This window comes from Sinocyclocheilus anshuiensis, unplaced genomic scaffold (assembly GCF_001515605.1).
Source record: "Sinocyclocheilus anshuiensis isolate Anshui unplaced genomic scaffold, SAMN03320099.WGS_v1.1 scaffold1274, whole genome shotgun sequence".
Lineage (NCBI taxonomy): Eukaryota > Metazoa > Chordata > Actinopteri > Cypriniformes > Cyprinidae > Sinocyclocheilus > Sinocyclocheilus anshuiensis.
In genome coordinates, this window is record NW_015558608.1 from 152,774 (window position 1) to 167,921 (window position 15,148).

General features: G+C 39.7%; 1 protein-coding gene across 2 annotated transcripts in view; it reads right to left on the reverse strand.

The window, feature by feature from the left end:
- Window positions 1–39: 39 nt before the first annotated feature.
- Window positions 40–15,148, reverse strand: part of LOC107680284 (nucleolar RNA helicase 2-like) — a 16,205-nt gene continuing 1,096 nt past the window's right edge. Inside the window, exons 2-17 of one of the 2 annotated variants that reach the window (XM_016476110.1) lie at window positions 14,115–14,118; window positions 13,059–13,192; window positions 12,841–12,972; window positions 12,040–12,112; window positions 11,780–11,958; window positions 9,261–9,378; window positions 8,905–9,090; window positions 7,085–7,230; window positions 6,401–6,550; window positions 5,447–5,608; window positions 5,085–5,204; window positions 4,275–4,348; window positions 4,024–4,183; window positions 3,762–3,896; window positions 640–684; window positions 40–510 (exon numbers count right to left, since the gene is read on the reverse strand). In XM_016476110.1, coding sequence (XP_016331596.1) covers window positions 289–510; window positions 640–684; window positions 3,762–3,896; window positions 4,024–4,183; window positions 4,275–4,348; window positions 5,085–5,204; window positions 5,447–5,608; window positions 6,401–6,550; window positions 7,085–7,230; window positions 8,905–9,090; window positions 9,261–9,378; window positions 11,780–11,958; window positions 12,040–12,112; window positions 12,841–12,972; window positions 13,059–13,192; window positions 14,115–14,118 — 2,040 coding nt within the window. In that variant the 3' untranslated portion in view covers window positions 40–288. The remainder of the gene's footprint in view (window positions 511–639; window positions 685–3,761; window positions 3,897–4,023; window positions 4,184–4,274; window positions 4,349–5,084; window positions 5,205–5,446; window positions 5,609–6,400; window positions 6,551–7,084; window positions 7,231–8,904; window positions 9,091–9,260; window positions 9,379–11,779; window positions 11,959–12,039; window positions 12,113–12,840; window positions 12,973–13,058; window positions 13,193–14,114; window positions 14,119–15,148) is intronic. The other variant, XM_016476111.1, reaches the window with a different exon arrangement.

Sequence of the window (15,148 nt, forward strand, 5' to 3'; positions counted from 1 at the left end):
CACAGGCTTTTCGCTTTTCAGACTGTAAGACACGCTCGAGACAGTCGGGAGATTTTAATCATATTACCACACAATGTGATTTCGTTCAAGATAATGTCATTCCAGCCCACGTCTGAAGAGCCAGTGAGTTTTACAAGCAATGAAACGCAGCCGCGGTGTAGTTTAAACACCACTTTAATATCAGCGGGACAGACTGTATAAATAGCACAACTGCAAGTAAAAGCAGTCAGCGTATTTGATGGCTCGAGTAAAGAGCGAGAGGGCAGTAAAAGCATGACAGAGTCCAGATCAGTAATCGAAGGCCTGGCTGAAGCTGCGTTTCTGAGCAGCGCCTCCTCCTCGTGCTCTTCTGCCGCCGGAGCCGTTGTTGCCTCTGAAGCCAAAGGAGCGGCGTCCTCGTCCCCCGAAGCCTCCGGAGGACCGCTCGCTGCTCTGCCGCATGCTCTGCTCCATCTCGGGGAGCTCTGTGGCCACGCTCAGCTGCCAGCGCCCGCCGTCCTGCCATCTGTCCTGCAGAGACACAGAAACACAAGCCTCCGCTAGTGAAACCCGAGAGCGCACAGCGACTCTCAAACACATGGGAAAGAAGTGTGTACAGACACGTCCCTCCAGCGTGGCTTTACAAGCGCTTCGTCATACCTGCATCTCTTTCACTTTGCTGGCTGGGACGTCGAAACACACACCCTGAGAGAAACACACACACAGGAGCCGTTAGAAATCAAGCCCTGAACTCTCAAAAACAAACAGAGATGCAGATCCTCAGTCTCACTTAGGGGCGTGCCATTATTGACAAAAAATTATATTTTCTGGGATTTTATCGATGACGATAATTAGACGATATTTTGCAGAGTGTGTTAATGTGCTGGCATCTTAAGGACTGCCGTGGACAGCTGACTCAAAGTTTTTGATATTTTTCATATTCTGTGTGGTGGTCAGTTCACAGCAGTGATAGAAATTAATCTTTCCCAATAAGTTTAAAACAGGGGTGTAATGGTTCACAAAATTCACGGTTCGGTTCGATACGACACAGCGGTGTCACTGATACAGCAAAAACAAGGAAATGCCAGAGAAATTTCCTTGATTTATTTTTTAATTTTTTCTATTAAAACTATCATCATAAAATATGATCTTAAAAATATGTTAGACTTTGGAAGGCCTTTTGACCTTTGCCGTTTATCTAAGATGATTTTGGAAGCTTTTTTAACATTAGTTTCTTATTTATTTGGTTCCACCGCGTTTGCTGATTTTCAGTGTTTAAGTTATTTGTTATTTTATATTAGGCCTATAGCATGGTGTATTTGTACTCGTTTTGTTAATAAATTAAACATTCTGTGTTTAATGTGAGTTTGTCGTACTGTCTTGTTGTTGTCCATTTAATCAATTGAGGCCGAATTGACGCTAATTCGAAAGTGAAAGTAAAATGCGCACATGCATTTACAAGCCATTTAAAAGCGAATAAAAGAAAACTATAACGAACTACCTCACCGTCACAACCTGGAGTACATTATATTTCACACACTTTAAGCTCTTTTATTTTCCAAATGTAATAGGATTACTCCAACGAATCGTCCCGTTTGTAATGCGTACCGAACCGAAAGCCTCGTACTGAACGGTTCAATACGAACACGTGTATCGTTACACTCCTAGTTTAAAATGATTTTTACCTTTTATGGGCATTTTTACCTTTACAAAGCCATTTTTTCTAAATGTGTGCACCATCTTTTCAGTCAAATTACTACATTTTATCAGTGTATTATGAAATCAGTATCAACTAAATTCATCTTTGCAATGCAGAAGAAACACAGAAGCTGCATCTGAAGAGGCATTTAGATGTGTTTACTCACTGTTTAATGCAGGACATGAATACATTTAACATGCATTTATAATGTTTTGATAAATTAAACATAAAACGTTGAATACAGTTATTTGAAATTAAATAATAAAAATATATTTTACGTTTAACGCAGGACATGAATACATTTAACATGCATTTATAATGTTTTGATATATTAAACAAAACGTTGAATACAGTTATTTGAAATTAAATAATAAAAATATATTTTAAATGTGAAATTAAAACCACCAGTAGGTGGCAGCAAGTCACTGTTAATAAGTGAGTCATTGCGATTGAACCGAATAATTTAAACGGTTGATTCATTCAGGAACGAATCACCGTCATGTTGCTCAGAGATGCAGAACCAGGAAATATGGTGTCTAAAACATAAATCTCTTAAATTCTTTTGTATTGAAGTGCCGTAAAAAATCAGTATCTCAGTAGTGTAATGGTAATTTTTGGATGAAAAAAATGTCTTGAATTTGTGATCATTCTGAAGGTATTTTAATAAATTGAATCATGCAGTAAAAGAACGTACTATAATATACGCACACTAGACTAGAGTTCATGTAACGTATGAGTGCACTCTGTAGGGGTGTTTTGAATGGTTTTTGCAATATACTCAATGTCAAATCGCACATCGTTAAAACAACAATTACGATATTATTGCAGACGACATATATCACACACCACTAGTCTCACTGCTAATTTAGTCATTTATATGCTACCATGATTTAGAAATAACAAAGTCAGAATATTGCGCCTTAAGTGAGAATTTGGGTATATATGCAAATGTGTTATAGTAATATGTGAAAATAAATCAATAATAATACAGAACTAATTGATAAAACTGGTAATAGATGATCAACAAAATCCATCATTGATTATTCATCAGGTCTGTGGACAGAGAAACTCATCAGTGATATCCGCAGCTCAAGAGGTCTTTGTATATGATATAGAGACTGTAAGAACAACATATTTTTCCTAGCATACAATACTTGCATTTGATGCTCACACTGACTGTAAATGTTTAATAATTTTAAATTCAAATGCAGAGTATTTCCACTTTACATAAAGGCCTGTCCTGACCTTTGTGTGTGCATATATCAAAATATGTACGTGTATTTATTTCACATTAATATTTCAGAGTATTCATTTCGATTAAAATAACTGTTCTGAGACATTAAATGCACCTTTACAACCGCCCATATGTTTACCTCAAACCTTAGTGTTGCAAGCAATATCTCGATGCATATTCACTGTAATGGCATAGTGTGTGTGCATGCTTCTACTGATCAGTTTATGCTTTTGTTTTATCGTTTTATTATTATTATTATTATAGGAGAACTGGATGTTGAATAGTGTGGGCTTTTTCATACCACAGAATAAAAAAAAAAGAGAGAAATCTATTAAGAAAAATGCACTATCACACCCATAATTCAGATGTACTGAGAGTCAGGCAAACTCAAATATATAAATGTTCCTTTAATTTTGCAATTTTTCTGTCATATTTGCGGTCATTAGTTTCTAATCATACGTTTTGGCAATGCATCCCAGCGACTGTATGTTGTCCTGACTGAGGAGCACTAAATGCCGTCTTGGCTTTAGTAAACACGTACCGTCCTGCCCTTGAGGAAGGTCATGCGTATAGGAGAACTGGATGTTGAATAGTGTGGGCTTTTTCATACCACAGAATAAAAAAAAAGAGAGAAATCTATTAAGAAAAATGCACTATCACACCCATAATTCAGATGTACTGAGAGTCAGGCAAACTCAAATATATAAATGTTCCTTTAATTTTGCAATTTTTCTGTCATATTTGCGGTCATTAGTTTCTAATCATACGTTTTGGCAATGCATCCCAGCGACTGTATGTTGTCCTGACTGAGGAGCACTAAATGCCGTCTTGGCTTTAGTAAACACGTACCGTCCTGCCCTTGAGGAAGGTCATGCGTTTGATGTGCTCATCGATTCCCTCCCCGAGCTGCTCCTTCAGGCCACGCCAGGCGAAACCGATGTTGTGCATTTCTTGAGAGCAGTTCAGTATCATGGTGGAGAACCCCTGACAGAACGAGACACGCTTCATAAACGTCTGCTGAGTTTCACACTGATTCAATAACTCTGCATTAACTGTAGAAAGACAGTTGTGCTGTGTGAGGTGTTTGCTGTGGTGTGATGTGAAGACGTACGGCGTCGGAGCTGATGAGGGACCTCTGCTCCAGGCTGGTGGCTCCTGATATGTGAGCGAGGGCCGCCGCCAGCGCCTCCTCCGCCCCGCGCTGCTCGATCAGTTCACGCGCCGCCTCGCGGAAATACCCCACCGCCACGGCCGGGACCGAGTCCAGAAACCTGCAGCAGCAGCATACATCACATTCACGGTAAATAAAACATTAATCTCTGCATGCACATCAGCGTGATGATTAATCTGAGCATCTCGGACCTCACGGCGTCTTTACTGGAGGACTGGATGATGTCGTTGGCCGTCGGGACCCCGACCCGTTTGAAGGTGATTCCCTGCAGCAGGCGAACACGAAACACGTTAGCGACGCAGGCGGCTATTAACCAGCCATCATTCGCTCAGCTGATGACACAGTGGTTCATTTACAGCTAAGGCATTATTCGGGCTTGATTCAGGACAACTGGGACATCTCGGTCCAATAAAAGTGTCACAATTTACCTCAATTCTGTCATTAAAATGTGACCCTGGAGCACGGGTATATTTGTAGCAATAGCCAACAATACATTGTATGGGTCAAAATTATCCATTTTTCTTTTATGCCAAAAATCATTAGGATATTAAGTAAAGATCATGTTCCATGAAGATATTTTGTAAATGTCCTACCGTAAATATATTAAAACCTAATTTTTGATTAGTAATATGCATTGCTAAGAACTTCATTTGGACAACTTTAAAGATGATTTTCTCAATATTTAGATTTTTTTGCACCCTCAGATTCCAGATTTTCAAATATTGTCCTATCCTAACAAACCATACATCAATGGAAAGATTATTCATTCAGCTTTCAGATGATGCATAAATCTCAAATTAAAAAAAATGACCCTTACGACTTGGTGGTTTTGTGCTCCAGGGTCACAAATTTTAAATACAATAATAATAATAAAAAAGAAAAACAAAGCTTTTTGAATTGTTTTTAAAATTCAGACAAATATCTTGTCGTCAGATCTGCCTGATCACATGGTTTATCTATCATTTGTTGGTTAACCCATATTCACTCCTCTAACGTCTCACCGCTTTCTGCTCCACAAACTTGAGCTGGCTCTCCTCCTTGCGCTGGTAAAAACAGATGCAGATGCCTGTTCTTCCAGCTCTGCCGGTCCGTCCAGACCGGTGGATATATGATTCCACATCCTGCACTCACAACACAAGCTTAAGCTGTTACAGAGCATCTTAAACTACAGAGATACTATCAGCAGGGACTCATCAAGGAATAGGATAAACATGCGCTAAAATACAGATGAAAGAAACATTTAAAAGAACCTACCAAATGTAGGAAACAGAATAAGTAGAACTGAATTAGGGAGTGTAGGAAATCAACATAAAACCCAGTGTGACTGAAGTAAAAGAGGACAGCAGCGGTGGGACTGACGCACGTTTGGAGGAGAGCACTGAATGACCAGGTCCACCTCTGGGATGTCCAGGCCGCGAGCCGCTACGTTAGTGGCCACCAGCACCTCGAACGTGCCGCTCCTGAAGCCCTTGAGCGTGATCTCTCTCTGCTTCTGAGGGATGTCTCCATGCAGCGACTGCGCGCTCTGAACCACCACAGACGGACACAGGAGAGTTAAACACAGCAGCAAGCAAATCATGTTAGCAATCAGACTGACAAGCCTTCATGCAAACACCTTAATCCATCCCACTGACATGTTGACCGTAGATCATTACTAACTCAATGGAGCGCACATGTAAACCTTTCATCGGACTGGAAACCGAAACAGGACAGTACTGCGCATTAGGGCTGGGACAATACATCGATGCATCGCGAAGCGAGAAATGATTCTGCATCGATTCTCTCTGGAATCGATTCTGAGCTTAGTTTTGAACAGCAGATGGCGCTGCGTGCTTTTAGCCGTATTCTGCTGGTTTCCAAACCCTTACACACGCACCACTTGAACCTAAAATAATCATTCATAAAGTTCAAAAAGGTTGAAGCGAATTACAAGGATGTTCACAGTGGGCTGTGTTTACGTTAATCTCGCGCCATAAAAGCCAATGTGCAACTTAACCACTTACATGACTCAGCCGAACGCACAAGCACTCTTCTTCGTGAGCATTTGAGTGTGCGCCATCTGCTGTTAAAAACTAAGCTCAGAATCCATTCCAGAGAGAATCGCCATGCATTCAGAAGATCTCAGAATCACGATGCATGGATTTATTGTCCAGCCCTAGTGCGCATGTACAGTGAAGTAGAAATCGTGTGCGTTATTTAGCGTTATTTATATTATTTAGCGTTCATATAAACACTACATTTGTATTAGTCGATCAGAATGACGTCAGGTCTCCATATAAACATGGGCAGTGCTGGTGAGGTGTGCGCAGTGCTGCACCTGTTTGATGGATGCGTTCATGGAGAGCTCAGTGGCGTCTCTCTTGGTCTCGCAGAAGACGATGGTCCGGCCGTGGCTGCCGCTGTACACCTGAACGACGTCGCCGATGACTGACGCCCGCTGGGACCAGTGGCACGCGATCGCCAGGTGCTGCGCGCCAGAACACAAGCATCGAACGATTCAATAAACACTAGAACTGCTCGATATAATGGATGAATGACAGCAATAATTCATCATTACAAATCAGTTACACACTGCAATAAAAAAATACAAACGGCAAACCGCAAAGGCAATGAGAAGTTTGTTCTGAAGCAGAATGAAGTTTTGCATGCAATTTTCTTGTCCTTCATCACATTAGATGCAAATATATAAATGACTCTGTCGGCACCTAGAGGAGGAAACCCTCGGCTGACTGTACAGAGACCTTTGGATCGATCCACTTCTGATGACGGGGCATAATTATGAAATTGTGTAATTGTGATGTAATGTTGTAGACACACTGTGACAGATCTAGCTGAAGATATCATTTAACTACCCGTTTTTGTTTTCAAACCACATGTATTCTTTGTCTTTATACGTCTGGATTTCAGAAAGACCTTTATTCTGACTAACGAGCACCATTATATTTACTGACTCATGTTGGGAGCATTCCCACATTTTCACAAAGCAGGCTCACTGCATTACCTCGACTGTGGTGGCGGCTTTCTGGGTCTTCTTCCCGATGAGATCCACATGGATGCACTGAGCGCGCATGTATTTCTTGGCCACGTCGTAAACCCAGGAGGGACACGTCGCTGAGAACAGCAGCGTCTGCGGCTTCTCCTCTGCATCTACACGAGAAGAGTTCAGAAATCCTCCTCAGAGACGCAAAGAGACGTTCTGGAAACATGATGTACATTAGGGCTGTGCCGTTAATCGGAATTGTGATGAGACGTTGAGATTTGCTAATCGCTAAGCCTGCGATGTGGACACGATATCACTCTGAGATGCAAACAGCTGAGGGGGGAACATTGCACAGAATTTCTTTTAGAAATGTGCTTCACGTGCTCATTTGTAGTTACTTTAAGGTATTTTTACAAATCTTTTTTATTGTCTTATATGTCCAAAACTGTAATTTTTCACACAAAAAAACCAACTTTTGTTTTAGCATCTTGTTGCAACATTTTACAAAAATCAAGATTGAATATATTTGGCCAAAATCCCATGTTATAAAGATGAATATTATAATATTAGACTCTGCTTACACTCTCTTCAGTGTTCCCACATCTCAGACCTCAAATGCATGAAATATTACCCTTTTTAGACATAGTTTTTGAAGTAAAAAGTAAAGAAAATACTATACAAAACGCATTGAAACAACCAGGCGCCAGTTGCATAAACTTAGCCACCATGTTAAAACTGTGTCTTAAGAACTAGATTGACCAACTAGAAGTTGCCAAGAGAAAATCAGTCTTACTTCTCCAATACAAACAAGACCAATCTGCCTTTTCATAACTGAACTCAAAAAGTTATGACCAGCCTTGAGGAAACAAAATTACAACAATAGAACCCCTCCCAAAACACAATAGGAAATGTAATGGATTTAAGGGAATTATATCGGCTTTAATGTTTGTTTATGCAACCGGCCTCAGTTCATTGTTAACTCTTGCAAGAACCCCCCCCCCACTTTCTCATTGAATCTAAGCAAATCTCATAGGTGACCTATTCTGACCTCAAAAAACTGAGTTGTCACTGAAAGTTGAGTAGTTTGCAGCCTTGAGTCTCATTAACCAATAGAGCGAGCGCACCTCCGTTCTCCCCAATCAGCACTGCTCTAGCCAACTGCGGGAACGCACACCATTAAAACAACAACAACTAACAAACAGAAAGCGGGAGAGAGAGAGTCTGTGATTATGACAACAGGGTCAGATCGAGAGTTAGGCAAATTAATACTAAAGAAAAACTTATGTAATATGAGATTATTTCGGCTTCGAAATGACAGACACCAAACAAAAAAGGTAGGATTCCCTGCTGAAAAACAACAATAGAACCCCTCCCAAAACACAATAGGAAATGTAATGGATTTAAGGGAATTATATCGGCTTTAATGTAAGCTATAATGGTGTCTACTGGTATCTGATGGATTCTATTGATGGGATGTAATCTGGCAGATGGGAAACAACAGAACAACAGACATTCCTATTGGAATAATGCCCAAAACACACTACAAAAAGGAATTGATTTAATGGAAACCATAAGAATTTCAGTGATGGTTTCTACTGTTTTTTGTTTTTTTTTAGCAGGGTAACGAAGCCCATACTGTGCTGCACAATACTGACAATATTAAGCTGAAGCTTGACTTTGCAAAAATAAAATCGCAATATCCGTCAAAAAAAAAGTTTGCAATTTGATATTTTCCCCAAATCGCAGAGTAATGTACATCTTTCATGACTCTGGGTGGTTTAGCTTATAGTTTCTCATGGGACGAACACAATGTGAATGTGAGCATCAGATGTGTGGGTTACCTTTCTTATAGGACAGAGAGAGGATCTCCTCCACCTGCTCGGCGAAGCCCATGTCCAGCATCTGGTCCACCTCGTCCAGCACCACGTGCTTCAGCTGAGACAGATCCAGCTTGTTATTCTGCAGATGGTCTCGGATTCGACCCGGCGTGCCCACCAGTACATCGATGCCATTGCGGATCGCTTCCACTGATGCCACAACAAGTCAATCAGCAGGTTATTAAACATCTCCAAACTGTAGTTTTGTATTTATTTTTTTATACTACTTCCATTCTTACTTCAGACTGAATTAAACTACAGATGATTTTCTGTCATTGATCATTCAGTTACAGTTATTACTATGATGATTAAAGCCCTACGTTGTGGGTTGTATGAGCTTCCTCCGTAGAAGCACGTAACAGACAGTCTCCTGGTGACATCTTTGAAGTCTTTGGCCACCTGAATGGCGAGCTCACGAGTCGGCGCCAGAACCAGGACCTGTGTGGACACACATCACACATTCATATCATACTGGACAAAGCTGTGCACACATTCAACCAAATTCATTTCTCAAGATCCAAAAAAACAAACAGGCACTATTTCTACGCAGGGCTCTGAACCGGTTCAAGGAATGAAAACGAAAACCGGAAACGAACAAAATTTTGACAGAAACAGAAACTAAACCTAATTTTATAGTTCCGAACAGAATCGAAAATTTGAAATGGCCATTAACCGGTTAATAACGTTATTTTATCGTTCCATTTAATATTTGAAATTTGCTGTCAACCAATCAGGAATTCCAGTAGTACGGTCTATGCAAATGTGACGCTGACATCACATCATATAAACTATAGGCTTACATAAAAAGGAATATAGGCATATATACAAAATATATCTCACTTAAATCATTGACGGATCAACAAAACGAAAGATAAAAATGTGCTGAGTTATGGTTCATTGTGACGCGATCCAAAGTTCTCGGAAAGGAAAACGAGACGGCAGAAAGTAGTTTTCTTTATTGTGCAAATCTTTACAGTTTTGAATGTTTCACGCGCACACAGACACAACATATATTTGCGACATTGCAGCCTGTTTGTTATCAAAATAAAATACAGTTAAATAAACGTATAAAAAGTCGCACTGCTCCGTTGTACAATCTGTTGCGTTCAGCATGACCAGCGCCTCACTGAGCTGATATAGCCGAAGTGAAGGATGCTTTACATCGAGGAATGTACAAAGCCTAGCCTATAATAAATTATATTTTAGCATCTAGATACGTCGCGAACATTTGGATTTGTGCCGAATGAGAGGGGTAGGCATCAGTTTCACCTTAAATTAATGTGTTTTTGGATTGACGTTTTTATAGCCTAAACCAGGGCTGTCCAAACTGGGTCCTGGAGGGCCGGTGTCCTGCAGAGTTTAGCTCCAACCCTAATTAAACACACCTGAACCAGCTAATCAAGCTCTTACTAGGCACAGAAACTTCCAGTCAGGTGTGTTGAGGCAAGTTGGAGCTAAACTCTGCAGGACTCCGGCCCTCCAGGACCCAGTTTGGACAGCCCTGGCCTAACAGCCTTAACTTTAGAGGGTTTGTTGTGGAGAGAAACTAATAACTGTGTTTATAATGTTTGTAAACATTTTTTTTTCTTCCTCAAAACGCACATTTTTTTTTAACAATGCAGTAAACATTTTTAAATATCTTAACAAAATACTTTAATGTCTTTAAAGCATTAATAGATTTTTTCTATTGTATAGTAGCCTACATTTAGGCAAAATCTAGAAAAGATGATGCTGTATTGGCTGTGACTTATGTCCGACACAGAAGTATAAATCAGCCTTTAAAAAAAAGAAAGAAAAAAGATTGTAGGGTCCTGTTGTTCAAAATGTTGAAATTGAGAGTTTTGGACTTATTTTTTTCACTGAAATAAATGTTTGTGTTATTACACGGAGAGTAAAGTACCGAAAAAAGGCACTGATACCAGTTACAATGTGAACAGTACACAACCCTAATCCTAATAAAAGGCACAAATGCCAAAAATACATTTAAAAAAAAATAAAAAAAAAAAGATCCAAAAAACCCCTTTAGATCTACAGGCTTTTGCTTAAATGCACGAACATGACATTTGTAGCCAAACATAAACTGTACAAACACAGGAATTGCCTTCACAAAGCTAAGTTTTGAATGATTGGTCCACTGACTCTACACGAGGCGTCTTTAACTACTATGTACTCGCATTAAAAATATTGTTTGTTTGGTACAATGTACTTATAGTGTTCACGTTGTATTGCAAGATGCTGCTATTGAGGTGTGATGCGGTTTAAGGTTAGGGACAGGTTTGGTGGTCTGGTTAAGTTTAACGGTGTAATTATAGATGTGTACTTCATTTCTCTAATTATATGTCATCACACACATATATTTTAGAATAGAAGTACAATGCAAAACATGTACACAATAAGTGCATTGTATCAAATGATTAACTTAACTTGTCAATACACAGTAGTTGATTTAGCAAACCAGCACATGCATGACCTCCTTCATCCTTCAGTATCCCAGAATGCACCACATGAGCTTGATAAAAACAATGCATCCAGAATTCTGACTGGCAGTACATAAATGAGGCATGCTCACACTCTCCAGGGCCTCTCTAAGCATCATGCATTTAAAAAACTGAATGAGAATGAACTTAAACTCGCATTAAAAGCATTTTTACGTCTTGCTGTGATTTGCGAATAGTGACTCTGCACTATTTCTGGGTTACTCATCAAAAGTAAATTAAAGCAGTAACATTGATCGTGTGTTTTTCAGAACAGCAGCATCCTCACGAGTGCACTTTTTGAGCAGCACTGTATATCTCATGGCGTGCATATCGTGCACTGACACATCATATGACTGCAGTACCTTTGGGGCCCGGCCTCTTCTCCTGTCCTCCGCTGCGGACTGCAGCTTCTCCACCAGAGGGACAGCAAACGAGAAGGTCTTCCCCGTGCCGGTCCTCGCCTGGCCAATGACATCCTTCCCATCATACACCGAGTTAAAGGTCTTCACTTGGATGTCAAAGAGATACGAAACACCACGGGCTAAAAGAAAGAGATATTTCACAATACAGTCCCAGTGCATATTTCAGCAGATCCCCCTGCAGGCCGTGTGTGCAGCGTTACCCCGCAGCAGTGTGATGGTGTTCTGCGAGATCCTGAAGTTGGAGAAGGCTCCTTCTTTCTGCTCCGGGGTTTCCTAAAGACATGAGCAGATCGTCAGAAATCACCAGGTGCCAGATGTTCAGCTGGATTTGGAAATCCCATGTTTTGCGATCCAGGATCAGGGAACCCATCTTACTTTAGTGCAGGTTTTTCAAAGCAAAACTGGATTGGATCACCCTGATCCAGATACACACGGTTTCAGATTTCCAAATCTGGATTACTAGAGCTCTACGGAGCCCCTGAAGGGACATAGTGATGGAGGAATAATACCAATGTTTCGCATTGCATTTACACACATAACTACTTCTGACTGCTCCATCTCTGATGATTGTGCCGATGTAGTCAGTGATTTAAAAAAACAAACTTTAAATTAAATGTACTATTTTTATTTGATATTGACAGCTGTTTAGAGATTTGGGGATATATTGCATGTTACAAATGCTGTATTTTTTGGACCAGTTTTAAAGTTTTATTACATTTTTGTTCCTGAAATCCACCTTTCTGCTGGGATCAGAATAATCCCATTTATTTTTTGGATCAAAAGTATCCCAATCTTACTAAGCATTTTGAACAGCACAAACTGAGGATTTAATCCAGATCAAAACCCAGATCTAATCTGAATTCAGAATGCTTTGCTTCTTTTGAACAACTCATTTTCTAGATGTGATGCGATGGCCAGAATCTGCTCGGGTTCTGTCTGAACGGCTGGCCCCAGAGCAGCTCATTCTGAACAGAAGCAGAGGAATAAAGGCTTGTACACACTTTCTCGCGCTCGCTGTCCGAGTCCTCGCTGGACGGTCCAGGCGTATCTACAGCTGACACACATGCTTTATCAGGCTCTCCGTTGCCCATCACGTCCTCCACATTTGCCTTCTTCTTCTTCTTCTTCTTCAGCTGTACAGAGATTTCAGTTAAAGACACGTGCTCCAGAACAATGATTATGACTTCCATGAGATCTGAAATCAGAAGAAAGCAGTTACCTTGATCTGGATTGTGTCCATGTTTCCGTTCGTGTCTGTGGACTCGGTGGGCATCTTCTCAACCTTCCTCTTCTTAGGAGTCGGTGAATCACACTCATCTGCCATCTGCTTCTGTTCTTTCATTTTCTTTTTCTGGAGAATTAAAAGACAAAAACGAGAGGTTCATCTAGCAGGGATGTGTCAGTGATCTTTATGTGGATCATGGCAGAGAAAAATAACGCTACACATTTCACATCTTCTAGCCAGACCACAATCATGTCTGATTATTGATCTTTTATTAAATAACTACTCATTTAACTTCAGTATCTCTAGCACTTTCTATTCTAATTCTATTTGATCTATTTGTTGACTTCTAACACTTGCTCTCTCTCTATTCGTTTTCTAACTGCTTGCTTTCTTTAAAAAAAGGCCTATAACACTAGCTTTCTCAAGTCTTTTTCCATTCTATCTACTTGTTTTTGTTATATATATGTGCGTGAGTGTGTGTGTGAGAGAGTGTGAGTGTGTGAGAGTGTGTGTGTGAGTGCGTGTGAGTGTGAGAGTGTGAGAGTGTGTGTGTGTGTGTGTGTGTGTGAGAGTGTGTGTGTGAGTGAGTGAGTGAGTGAGTGAGTGAGTGTGTGTGTGTGTGTGTGCGTGTGTGAGTGCACATTTGTGTGAGAGTGTATATACCGTTCAAAAGTTTGGGATCACTAAGATTTTTCATGTATTTTAATGGAGTCTCTTCTGCTCATCAAGGCTGTAATTAATTGATAAAAAATGTGTTTTACCTTCCTACAGTTCACTAGTTTTTGTGATTTAATGCCAATGCTATCTGTGACCCTGGAGCACAAAAGCAGTGTTAAGTCGCTGGGGTATATTTGTAGCAATAGCCAACAATACATTGTATGGGTCAAAATTATAGATTTTTCTTTTATGCCAAAAATCATTAGGATATTAAGTAAAGATCATGTTCCATGAAGATATTTTGTAAATTTCCTACCGTAAATATATCAAAACTGAATTTTTGATTAGTAATATGCATTGCTAAGAACTTCATTTGGACAACTTTAAAGATGATTTTCTCAATATTTAGATTTTTTTGCACCCTCAGATTCCAGATTTTCAAATATTGTCCTATCCTAACAAACCATACATCAATTTATTTATTAAACTTTCAGATGATGCATAAATCTCAATTTCAAAAAATTGACCCTTATGACTGGTTTTGTGTAATACTCGGTTCCTGTGAAAAACTGTTCCCGTGGGTGGAGTTTACGTGAATATTCATTAGTTCCTTGTTGCGGGTGTGTCCTGGAAACAAGGAGGCTGTTCTCATCGAGTGCCAATAAATATCTCAGACACTCACTTAATTTTGCATTGCTTCGTTCTACATGCACACTTTCACACAACTTTCCTCGTCTTTTCAATTTGAGTTATATTCATAACGCAATTACTTCTGTACTTGTCATAGTAACATTTAATGTAACTAATATGTATGGAATCTACAATATAATATTGTATTGTACAATACAATATATATAATTAAAAATAAAGCCCCACAAATTAAATATATAAAAAGCTAAACACACCAAAGAGTAAAAACTATATTAGGTAAGATAGGTTATTAGCTTATTGATTGTTTATCTGTGTGCCTGTAATCAATCAAGCAAAAAGTTAGACAATTTATCATATTAACCAAACTATGCATTGTTTTGACACTGTTGCAAATCATGCTTCAAAGCTTAACATTGACACTTCATTAGGTGTTCAAAACAGTTCCATTCGCTTGCGTTGTTTCCAGGACACGCCCACAACAGGGGAACTATTGAATATTCATGTAAACTCCACCCACACAGGAACCGAATATTACACAACACCGGTTTTGGGCTCCAATATAACAAAATGAAACTATTTAATGAAAATACAACTTTTTATTATGATAAAATGGTAATGGATTCTTATTTTATCCTTTCTCAGTCGCTTCCTAGTTATGACAGATGTCGTTAATATTTGTTATCGTCGCTACGCAACACACACATAGATACACACACACACACACACACACACACACACAGAGCGGGATAATACCATACAGTCTATGGAGTCTATGG